At 46.3% G+C, this 12,640-nt stretch overlaps 1 protein-coding gene across 1 annotated transcript in view; it reads left to right on the forward strand.

Moving 5' to 3' along the window:
* The first annotated feature begins 276 nt into the window (after positions 1-276).
* LOC127007515 (protein jagged-1-like) overlaps positions 277-12,640 on the forward strand; it is a 21,886-nt gene continuing 9,522 nt past the window's right edge. The window contains exon 1 of the mRNA XM_050878685.1: positions 277-1,168. Coding sequence (XP_050734642.1) covers positions 1,076-1,168 — 93 coding nt within the window. The 5' untranslated portion in view covers positions 277-1,075. The remainder of the gene's footprint in view (positions 1,169-12,640) is intronic.

The following is a 12,640-nucleotide window of genomic DNA, read 5'->3' on the forward strand; positions in this document are numbered from 1 at the left end:
TGTGTGTGTGTGTGTGTGTGTGTGTGTGTGTGTGTGTGTGTGTGTGTGTGTGTGTGTGTGTGTGTGTGTGCGGGGGGAGGTAGATAGGTCGTGAGTGAGAGTGGCAGGTAAGGAAGGTGTGTATGTGTGTGTGTGTGTGTGTGTGTGTGTGTCGGCGTGATGTTCCCGTCGCCCCCCCTTTCCTCTCCTTCCCCCTCCCCCTCCCCTCAATGAAGCATTTAGGCCGTGCAGAGCGTTGCATAAAAGCGTAGAAAGTGCGGTGTGCCGATGGGGCGGGGCGGGGTGGGGCGGGGCAGGCGGGTGTGAGCGGTGGCGGCGGTGGCGGTGTAGCAGCGTGGGGCGGGGCGGGGGGGTGGCTGCCGCTGCTGAGTGTATCGTGTGTGTGTGTGTGTGTGTGTGTGTGTGTGCCCCCGCGTGTGCCCGCCGCCGCCCGCCCCGCTGGCCCGCTCCGCCGCCTCGCCGCTCGCCAGTCGCTACTTGGCCGGTGCGCCGAACACACCGCTACGCACCTCCCGCACTCCCCTGCTCTCACTCGCACTCCCTTGCTCCCCTGCACGCGCTCCCGCCTTCCTGCCGCCCCCCGCAACCTGCCCGCTGTCCAGCCGTGCGTGCCGCCCTGCCGCGGACTCACGCCCTGCACGCTGCCCCTGCCTGCCCTGCCCTGGCCCCACCTGCCCCGTGTGGCCCCTGGGACGTCAAACTCGTGGCGGGGAGCGAGGGCGCGGACGTGGACCCAACAAGTGCCTTTACCTGGTCCTGTGAAGCCTTTGATAAGCCTTAGGAGTGCAATCCTGTGCCTTACTGTTGTCTTAAAATAACTCGATGGTTGATGGTGATACACTATGCCAAGTGTCTGGCCCGCGCCGCCCCGCGAACCAAGCAGCGCCCTAACGAGTGTGTGTCGGGGCGTGTGAGTCGTGTGTGTCGCGTGTGTGTGCCGCCCGCTGCCACCTGACCCTGAGAGGAGGTGCCGTGCCCGCCTTGGAACCTGCTGTTACGTGTGGCCCTGTGGCACTATGTTGAGATAGGATCTGGCGTCCCTGTGGCCTCGTGTGTGCGAGTGACAGTGCGAACGATGGCGTGTCACGCCCCTGGCCGCGCCGGGGGGGCAGCCAGCCTCCGCGACGCCCTCCTCTACGCCCTCCTGCTGCTGGCCGCCGCCACACAGGTGAGTACCCGCCGCCTTGATCAGGTGTCTTGGCGCCGCTGCCGCAGCCAAGTTTTTTCCCCGCGCGGGGGGCGGAGATTTATGCTCCGGGGGGGTCGTGAGAGTCTTGTTTTATCTCTAACTCCGCCAGTTTGTATCTTCACGCTTATCACATTATAAACCCCGGGCGCTGAGGGAGTTCCTGTGTCGTCTGTGGCCGCCGCGCCAGCACGCCCGCTGCCCGGCAGGACGCGGCGGTGTTCAGCTCCTTGGGCATTGCTGGGGTGGGGGAGGTCGTGTTGGTCTCCGTGCCCCGGCTCCTGGGCGTGCAAAAAGGTCTGGATCGGTCTCGGTCACGTATGATAATCGCGTCAGGGTGCGGGCAGACCATGGCGGGCAGCGGCGGCTCCCCCACGTCAGCCGCCACCGCCGCCGTGTCGGGGAGGCGAGGGGCGTGTCGGCGCTGTCTGCTGCTGCATCCCGATGGCCTGTTTGCCCCGCGGGACGCCACAGTTACGCTGCATCTCAACACCGCCGAGACCTGAATGAGTGAAGAGCAAAAACCGGCACACAAGCTCCTGTTTCGACGCGCAAGAACTTAATTCCCAACACTCACGCGACTCCTCCTCCTCCTCGGCCCGGCAGCGGCGGGATGATCGGGCGAGGAAACTCTTTCACACTCCTGACTCTTTCTTTTGTGCGCTCATTCATTCAGGCGAGCAGGGCAAGACACGCTGATGGGAACACTCGCGTCTCTCTCTCTTTCTCTCTTTCTCCGTTCCTTCTTCTCACCGTTCTTGGCTACCTTTCCTCCTCCTCCTCATTCGCTCTTTTCCCGTCCCTTTCCCTCACTGTTCTTCCTCTCCTTTCCTCCTCATTCTCTCTCCTTTCCTTTCTCTCACTGTTTTTCCCCTCCTTTCCTCCTCCTCTTTCTCTTTTTCCGTTCCTTCCTCTCACTGTTCATCCTTTCCTTTCCTCCTCATTCTCTCACTATTTTTCCTCTCCTTTCCTCCTCTTTCTCTCTTTTTCCGTCCCTTTCCTTCACTGATCATCTTTTCCTCCTCCTCCTCCTCATCTTTCCTACCTTCCCTCTCTTAATTTTCCATCTCTCATCTCTATAGCACTTCTCTCTCCCTTCCGTCTTTCCTCCTTTAATTTTCTCTCTCCCTTTCCCTCTCTCCCTCTCTCACCCTAGTGTTGGTCAGTGCAAGAATCTCACACCTTGACTCTCTTTGTTCTCTTCTTCTTCCTCTTCTTCTTCACCGCTGCGAGTAACACCTGAGAGCCGCTGTGAATAGCTACTCACACTCACTCACTCACTCACTCACACTCAGTAGGGATGACGGAGTGGAAGGAACCATAAGAACATAAAGGAGTTTGCAAGAGGCTACACTCCGACTCACATCTCATTTTTGAACTCGTGTAATTCAGTGGTAGGGAAGACCAATGCATTTCGTAGTGTGCTTGAGAGAGAGGGAGAGAGATGTTCTGGCTGTGTGTGTGTGTGTGTGTGTGTGTGTGTGTGTGTGAATGAGATACTGATTAGATTAAGCCTCTGTATCGTACGCAATTTCATACACACTCTCCCTATAGCGCCCATGTGTGTATGTGTATATGTGTGTGTACGTGTGTGATTCAACCAGGGAATTAATAGGGTGGAGTTTTCTCTCTCTCTCTCTCTCTCTCTCTCTCTCTCTCTCTCTCTCGCCTGTGGTTTTTTTGGAGTTGTGGAGAAATGTATGTCGGCGGCAAACACACGCCACGCCTTAGACAAACACCGCTTCTTTTTGTTTGCTTTTGTTTGCCCCGAATTATTATGACGATGGCAAGGACGCGGATTATGAGAGAGAGAGAGAGAGAGAGAGACGTAATTGGCGAAGGTAGGTTGTGGAGTAAAGACACATCCGGTCCGTTCCCTCCCCCTCTTCCTCTCTCAACGTTCTTCCTCTCCTCCTCCTCCTCCTCCTCCTCCTCGTCTTACCTACCTTCCGTCCGTTCCATTCTCTTTGTTATCTTACCTTCCTCTCACTGCTCTTCCCTTTCTTTCCCTTCCTTTCATTCTCTTGTTCTTTCTTATCTTACTTTCCTTGTTAACTATCTTCCCCTTCTTCCCCTTCTTTTATCTTTCTTACCTCCCATCTTCTTTTCTTTGTTTTCCTTTCTTTCCATTTCTCTTCTCTCTTCCTTCCCAACTCCGGTCTTTCTCTTCATCCTTCTATCCTTCCTCTCTTCCTTCTCTACCGGCAAGTACCCTCTTCTCTTCTTCTTTCTCTCCTGTCTCTTTCTTCTCCTTTCTTCTTCCTCTTACTTCTCCTTTCTCTTCTTTCCCCTTTCCTCTCGTTTCTCGTTTATTTTATTTCCCCTTCCTCCCCTTTCTCTTTCCTTTTGTTTTTCTTCCTCTCGTTTCTCATCTCTTTTCTTTCCCTTTCATCTCATTTCTCCTTCCTCTCCTTTTTCCCTTCCCGCCGTTCTTCCACATTATCCCTCACTCTACCATCATGCTGCTATCCTCCTTTCTCCCTCCTCCCTCTTCCTTCCCCTCTTACCTGCCCTTCCACCTACTTCCTCCTCCTTTTTCCTTCCTTTTACCTCCCCGTCAATTTTCTCTCCTTGTCCTTCCTCTCGCCGTTAGACCATATTTTCCTCCTCCGTTATTATTTTTACCCATCCTCCTCTTCCTTTCCCTCTTTATCTCCCCTTACTACCCTTCTTCCCTTCCTTTCACTTCCATCTTTATTACTCTCCCTCTTCTTCCTTTCCCTCCTCTTCCTTTGTCTCTCCTTCCTTCTGTCTCACCTGGTCCTCCTCCTTTCGAACTCCCCGGTAATGAAGACCCGATACCTGGGCGGGGGGTCGCGGCCGAGCGGAGAACACATGAATTATTATCGATCGCATTCTGAAGCGTCATGGTCTTAAATGAGGAAGTGGCGGTGGTGGTGGTGGTGGCGGTGGTGGTGGAGTGAGTGGAAGTAGTGATGGTAGAAGTATAGAAGAGAGTGTAGGTGATGGAGTGGGAGGTGGTGATGGTTGAGGAGAAGGAAGTTGAGAGTGGTTTGCAAGGTGGAAGAAGGAGGATCGGTGGTGGAGTTAGGTTGTCAGGATGGTGGAGGTGATGGTGGTGGTGGATTTCGGTGGAGAAGATGATAAGGACAAGAAATGGTGGAGTACTGTATAGTGGAGGAGAGAAAGTAGGCAAATTAACGGGTGGGAGGGTGGTGGAGACGGCGAACTGGTGGTGGAGGTGGAGGTGGTGGTGGTGGATTTCGGTGGAGAAGATGATAAGGACAAGAAATGGTGGAGTACTGTACAGTGGAGGAGAGAAAGTAGGCAAATTAACGGGTGGGAGGGTGGTGGAGACGGCGAACTGATGGTGGAGGTGGAGGTGGAGGTGGTGGTTCAGGTGGAGCAAGAGAACACAATTACATATAAACCCCCTTTTATCACTCTAATTATACGGTCACTCAGGTATGAACGTTCTAACCCCATGTACCGTTTCTAATCCCCTTTCACACTCACACTCATGGGACTCACTCACCTGTAATCCTCTACCTGTAACAAGAAGAAAAGTAGGAGAGCAAATTGACCACAGGCATATTCGTCACCTGATCGACTTCCTCTCACCTGAGCTCTGGTATTGATTAGGATAGAGTCTGCCGAATCTAATCCCCTTAACCTTACATCGATTCGGTTACTTATACTTTTGCATCGATAGAAATAAAGGGAATTCGATCGCATGTTTGGCCTAATTTTACGGTAATACAGAAGTTCAGGTATTGATTAGGATAGAGTTTGCCGAATCTAATCCCCTTTATCTTACATTCGATTCGGTTACTTATACTTTCCCAATCAATAAAAATAAAAGGAATTCGATCGGGAGTTTGTCATATATCTCTTTGACCTAATTTTGCGGTAATATAGAAGTTCAGGTGTTGATTAGGATAGAGTTTGGCGAATCTAATCCCCTTAACTTTACATTCGATTCCGTCATTTATACTTTTCCGATAATGATAAACGTATAATGAATTGATTGCTAGTTTGTTACCTACTTATATCTCTGACCTTATTTTGCGTAGTGTTGTATTAATTTGGGTTTTGATTATAAGTTCATTGCTTTTACTAGTGGTTTTTTTTTAGCTACAATACAGTCACTTATACTCTTCCAATAACAAAAAAAAGAAAAAAATAATTAATCCAAAGTATATTATTTAATTTCTTTGACCTAATTTTACGGTAATATATTCTTTTAGGCTTCGATTATAAGTTGACCGCTTTTAATATATTTTTTTTAGATGGACTTCCCACAATATTAAAAGGAAAGGGATCGCAGCCTAATATTCTTATCTCTAACATAATTTTACGGTAATACATTCGTTCAGACTCTACTTTAAGTTCAGCGCTTCTTCTATATTTTTTTCAATTAAAGTTCATTCTCTTATACTCTTCCATTAACGAAAAATAAAACCCTGATCGCAAATTTCTTATCTATATATTTTACCTAATTTTACATGATATATATTTCAAGGTATTTATTTTAAGCTCACCGCCTTTAATTAATCGTGCGGTTTTTAGATACGATTCAGTCATTTTCATTTTTCCGGTAATATCAAGGAACCAACTGACCTCAAATTTGTTCGTCATGTTATCGTATTTAATTCCCCTCCATTCATTTTCCCCATTACGAGTTCATATCTCTCCTTTTTTTTATCAAGGGACTAGTAAGAAGAGGGAGTGGGTTAGTGGCGAAGGTACAGGTGGGGAGAAGGAAAGACATAGGAGTGTACAGTTGTATGGTATGCGTTTGTTGTTCTGGTGTAGTTTACTGTTTATCGGGCACCTTATTTGTATACCCCCGGCGTGCTGTGTGTGTGTGTGTGTGTGTGTTTGATTTGTTTGTCTGTAAAGCTCTCATCTGTCTCTCATCTGTCTCTCTCTCCTCCTTATCCGCATAACGGGTCTGTTAGTCGATCATCGCCCTACACGCCCTATCAACCCGTTTTGTGTACCCTGACTACATTCGTTAACCCGGTAGCAGCGACGGGCCAAATTTTTGCCATGATATAAACCCCCAAAAATAGATGATGCATGAACTGATCACAAATGCGTTGATATATATTATGAAATGGTTTGCGTGAGTGATGATTTTTTTCCATTAATTCGCTTAGAGGGGCCTTTAAGAAACATGATCCCCGCCTTTACCAGGTTAACAATCACATCGAATTCCCCACCATTTTCCATTCATACTCTCAAACATCTAAATCATAAGTTAACTAGACCGAGAATAGGTGTTTATATATACTTGCAATCTCTCACGAACACTCTGCCATCGAAATCATTAGCTGACCACAATCATTAATAATCACTATAATTTTCCACCATTTTCCTTTTATAATCTCAAACATCTAAATCATAAGCTAACTAAACCGAGAATAGGTGTTTATATATACTTGCATTCTCTCACGAACACTCATACATCGAAATCATTAGCTGACCACAATCATTAATAATCACTATAATTTGTCACCATTTTCCTTTCATAATCTCAAACATCTAAATCATAAGCTAACTAGACCAAGAATAGGTGTTTATATATACTTGCATTCTCTCACGAACACTCTGCCATCGAAATCATTAGCTGACCACAATCATTAATAATCACTAGAATTTCTCACCATTTTCCTTTTATAATCTCAAACATCTAAATCATAAGCTAACTAGACCGAGAATAGGTGTTTATATATACTTTCATTCTCTCTCGAACACTCTGCCATCGAAATCATTAGCTGACCACAATCATTAATAATCACTAGAATTTCTCACCATTTTCCTTTTATAATCTCAAACATCTAAATCATAAGCTAACTAGACCGAGAATAGGTGTTTATATATACTTGCATTCTCTCACGAACACTCTGCCATCGAAATCATTAGCTGACCACAATCATTAATAATCACTATAATTTTCAACCATTTTCCTTTTATACTCTCAAACATTTAAATCATAAGCTAACTAGACCGAGAATAGGTGTTTATATATACTTGCAATCTCTCACGGACACTCTGCCATCGAAATCATTAGCTGACCACAATCATTAATAATCACTATAATTTTCCACCATTTTCCTTTTATAATCTCAAACATCTAAATCATAAGCTAACTAGACCGAGAATAGGTGTTTATATATACTTGCAATCTCTCACGAACACTCTGACATCGAAATCATTAGCTGACAACACTGGAAACAATAATTTATCTAATCGATCGCTTGACTGACTGACTGACTGGGTATAAACTTTACCGAAACAAAAATCGAGGAAAATAAAATCACTTCGATTTTTCACAGTCACCCAACGAAGTTCATGAATCGATTCGTGAGTGTGTGAGTGAGTGAGTGAGTGATTGACTGACTGACTGTGTGTGTGTGTGTGTGTGTGTGTGTGTGTGTGTGTGTGTGCATTCGTAATCGGGCGAATACATGCTAATCAACCTTTCCCGACTTTAAATGTCACCACGCACGCTTCGATTAGTAGTCGTAGATGTGACTGCTGACGGTGGGGGAGGGGATGTGTGTGTGTATGTGTGTGTGTGTGGTGGTGGAAGGGGAAGGGGGTGAGGTAGGGGGAGATGTGGTGGTGATGATGTGGGTTCGCTGGGATGTTGTTGTGTGTGTTGTGTTGTGTTACCGCCGATGTTGGAAGTTAGAGAATTCAAGTAAGGCGTTAAAAGCTAAACAAGGCGTGTGAATATGTAGATAGATAAACAGGTAAACAAATAGATAGATAGATAGATAGGAAGATAGATAACCCATACATTATACTTCACCAAAACATCACAAATACGAATACTTTAGATTTAATTAAGAAATATATATATCATGCAAAGTCTTTTCCTCCCTCTCTCCTTCTGTCTTCTCTTCATCCACCCGCTCTCCTCCTCCTCCTCCAAGCAAGAAGCGTTTGTTTATTGAATTACACGCTCGCGGGAATCGGTTCGGATCGTGTTATGAGATTATATATCGTGTTGGATTCTATTAGAGGGAGACTCCGCGTTCGTCTTCTTTTTGTTCGCCTCCTCGTCGCCTTGTTATCATCGGTGTATGTATTTTGCGGTGTGTGTGTGTGTGTGTGTGTGTCGCGTATCAATCAGGGTGCTCGCGCGAGTTTGTGGTTTGGAAAGAGTGTGTGTGTGTGTGTGTGTGTGTGTGTGTGTGTGTGTGTGTGTGTGTGTGTGTTTGTTCTTGCGAAGGTTTTATGTCCTGTATAAAAATTGTGTGAAGATGATTTTGTTTTGTGGTGTCCGGGGTCGTTAGGGGCTGAAAGAAAATGGGAAGTGGGTTAATTATTTTCATTGCTGTTATTATTATTATTATTATTATTATTATTATTATTATTATTATTATTATTATTATTATTATTATTATTATTATTACTGTTATGATTTCTGTGATTGAGTTGTTGTTGTTGTTGTTGTTGGTGGTGGTGGTGGTAGCGTTCGTGTAAAAAAAAAACACACACACACACACACACACACACACACACACACACACACACACACACACACACACACACACACACACACACACACAACCTCCTCCTTCCACAACTCCTCTACAATCCCCCACAACCCCCCCCACTAACACAGCTCCCCCCTACAATCCCCCCCACCAACACAGCTCCCCCCTACAATCCCCCATCCACCTCCTCCCCACCATATACATAACCCCCTCCCACGCACACATTCCCTCCCCCCCACAAACATTCCTCCGCTCTCCCCCCTCCCCTTCCCCCCCTCCACCCCTCCCCCCCACACACAGAACCAATGTTAAAGCCCCATAAAAAGTAGCAGATGCTTCCTCAACATCAGCAGAAGCAGGAAGGTTGAGACAGCGGTGTTAGTGTACTCCTCTCCTGCCCCCCTACCTCCCCCTTCCTCCCCTGTACCCATGTTCCCCATACTCCCCTACTCACCCCCTTCCTCCCCTATATCCATACTCCCCTTCTCCTTTCTCCCCAATACTGCTACTCTGGTCCCTCACCCTTTCCTTCCCCTATACCCATACCCTCCCCTTCCTCCCCATGCCCACCAATCATCAAGCCTCATTTTCTTTCTGTTTCTCTTTTAATCAAGGGAAGAGTGAAGCGTGTGGTGAGAGAGGAAGTATACATGGTCATAGGCAAGTATACAAAGGAGAGAAATAGAGGGAGGGTTCACGGTTATAAGCGAAAGAAAGTATACATAATTTAACTAGACAGGAGAACGCTAGAACAGAAGCTTGTGTTGAGGAAGGAAATATACATGGTCAAAGTATACAGGGAGGGAGAGACAGAGAGAGAGAGAGAGAGAGAGTACACGGTTAGAACAGGAAGTAAACGCAATAAAACTGCCCAAGAGAACGCTTTTAAGTACATCTACCCACCTGTCTTACCTTGCCTTACCTTACCTTACCCTACCCTTCCTACCCTACCCTTCCTTCTCTCCCCCTCCCTACCCTTCTTTTGCCTACCCTGCCCTTGCCTAACCTAACTATCCCCTACCTTACCCCTCCCTTCCTTCCCTTGCCTACTCTCCCTCTTCCTACCCTTCCCCTTCCTACCCTTGCCTAACCTAACCATCCCCTACCTTACCCCTCCCTTCCTTCCCTTGCCTACTCTCCCTCTTCCTACCCTTCCCCTTCCTACCCTACTCTTCCCTTACCTACCCTTACCCTACCCTTTCTACCCTTGCCTAACTTAACCATCCCCTACCTTACCCCTCCCTTCCTTCCCTTGCCTACTCTCCCTCTTCTTACTCTACCCCTTCCTATCATTCCCTTGCCTATCCTTCCCTACCCCACCCCTTCCTACCTTCCCCTGTCTCTCCCTGCCCTAACTACCTCGCCCCTGCTCCTTCCTACCCTTCCCTTGTCTAACCTACCCTACCCCTCATCATGTTTGACCGGAAGCCTGGAAGGGGAGGTGCGGCCCGTGTGTGTGTGTGTGTGTGTGTGTGTTTGCTGTCTGTATGTCTGTATGTGTGTGTGAGTATAAAGAAGCAAAAAAAAAAGCGAAGTAAAAAGTTAAGTAAAAAACGAAGCTCATGTGTGTGTGTGTGTGTGTGTGTGTGTGTGTGTGTGTGTGTGTGTGTAAGTATGAAGTAGAAAAATAAAATGAAGTAAAAATTTAAGTAAGAAAACGTAGCTCCTCAAACCAAGATACCAGGAAGTAAAGTAAAAAGTAAAGATACCAAGATACCAAAAAGTAAAGTAAAAAAATAAAACTAAAAAAAACCTCAGCTCGTCACTCCAAGATGCAAGTTTCCGGGAGGCGGCGGCGGCGGCGGCGAAGCAGGTGAACGGTTTATTACTTATACAATCTTACCTGTTCGCCGCTTGATCACCTGAGCGGAAAATACTCTGTTGACTCGATAACTGTTCACGTGGCGGTGGGAGCGTTCCGCGGAAGAATGTATATACGCACGCACGCACGCACACACCTTTTTTTTTTTTACTTATTTTTTTTTTACAGCAGAGGAGACACCACAAGGGCGTAGAAAATAGAAAACAATAATGAAAAAAAAAAAGCCCGCTACTTACTGCTCCTGGATAGAGTAGAGAGGAGTGGCCAATTCACATAGAGTGGACAATTGATCTATTCTATTTTAGCGTCGTTTTCTGTGTAGTTTAATTATGTATGCTTCCTCTTATAACCGTGTACTCTCTCTCTCTCTCTCTCTCTCTCTCTCTCTCTCTCTCTCTCTCTCTCTCTCTCTCTCTCTCTCTCTCTCTCTCTCTCTCTCTCTCTCTCTCTCTCTCTCTCTCTCTCTCTCTCTCTCTCTCTCTCTCTCTTCAAGCATTTTTTTTTTACGGGAAAGGAAACAGCTCAAGGGCAAAAAAAAAAAAAAAAAAAAGGGAAATAATGATGAAAAAAACCAACCCGCTATTTTCCATTCTATAATCTTAACTCTTTTCTCCTCTACTTTCCTCTTTTCATCCCTTCTTTTCCCTTCTTCCATGTCTAGTCCTTCTCGTCTCTCCATTCCTTAATCTTTTCTCTCGCTGTTTTTACTTCCCACTCTGTTATCAGTCTTCTCCTCCTTTACTTTCACGCGCATAGCTAATCGTTTTTCTATGTCTTCCATGTCTGGTTATCCTCGTCTCTCCATTCCTTAATATTTTCTCTCTCTGTTTTTACTTCCCACTCTGTTATCTGTATTCTCCTTCTTTACATTCACGCGCATAGCTAATCGTTCTCCGCTGCGGATCGGGGGACTATGTATAAGGTAAACGTAGAGTAAAATGTTGAAAGAAAAGGTTGTATAATGAAGGTGGATGTGCACAGTGTTAGGCCTGCTGATTGAGGAGCTAACTGTTGTTTTTTGGGGCTCTGGGGATGGAGGGAGAATAAGGAGAATGTGAGTCTTTTTTATTTTCTTTTATTTCTTGGTTTAAGTGACGTTAGATCAGTCTTTGCGTAGTCCGTCCCAGCTTAACTCAGACCTAATCCAGTTTCAACCAATCCACTATCAACCCAATGCAACCCAACCCACTCCCTACTAAACCCAACCTTATCAAATCCAGCTAAGCCCAATCAAGCCTTACCAATCACAACCCAATCCTATCTACCTCAACCCTACCGCATCATATTAAACCCATTTCAATTCAACCTAACCCGCTCCCTGCCAAACCTAACCCAATCATACTCACCATAGCCCGATCAAGCCTTATCAAGCTTATATCAACCCAACCCTATCTACCTCAACCCTACCGCATCATATTAAACCCATTTCAATTCAACCTAACCCGCTCCCTGCCAAACCTAACCCAGTCATACCCCGCATAGCCCGATCAAGCCTTATCAAGCTTATACCAACCCAACCCTATCTACCTCAACCCTACCTCATCATAGCAAATCCATTTCAATTCAACCTAACCCGCTCCCTGCCAAACCTAACCCAGTCATACCCATCATAGCCCGATCAAGCCTTATCCACCTCATCTTAGCCCAATTCTTTCAACCTCAACTCTACCTAACCTAGCCCAACCCAAGCATATTCAGCACACCCATATCTTACCCAGCCCAAACCTATCCATCTCAACCCTGCCTAACCCAAACCAAACATATCTAGCCCAACCGTACCTAACCCAGCCTTACCCTACCTTATTCCTTGTTTTACCCTGTCCAAATTTACCTTACCTGCATTACCTGTCATACCCTGCCTTACCTTACCTTACTCCCTGTCTTATCCTGCCTTACCGTGCCTTACCCTTGCTGGCGCCCTACCCAACCCTACCTTACTCCAAAACAAAGCGTTGCCTCTCTCCGCCCTCGCCGCCGCCACCGCATAATTGGGCGCCTGTTGTTTTAAGGGTGGTTAATATTCGCCGCTAAATATTTTCCTTGCCAAAAAGAGCGAAAAGAAAAGAAAAGAAAGAAAAGCTATATTACTTGGTCTTGTGAGAGGAGTGCATGTTGTTGTTGTTGTTGTTGTTGTTGTTGTTGTTGTCATCACTTCTAATT

Source organism: Eriocheir sinensis, chromosome 1 (genome assembly GCF_024679095.1).
Source record: "Eriocheir sinensis breed Jianghai 21 chromosome 1, ASM2467909v1, whole genome shotgun sequence".
NCBI lineage: Eukaryota > Metazoa > Arthropoda > Malacostraca > Decapoda > Varunidae > Eriocheir > Eriocheir sinensis.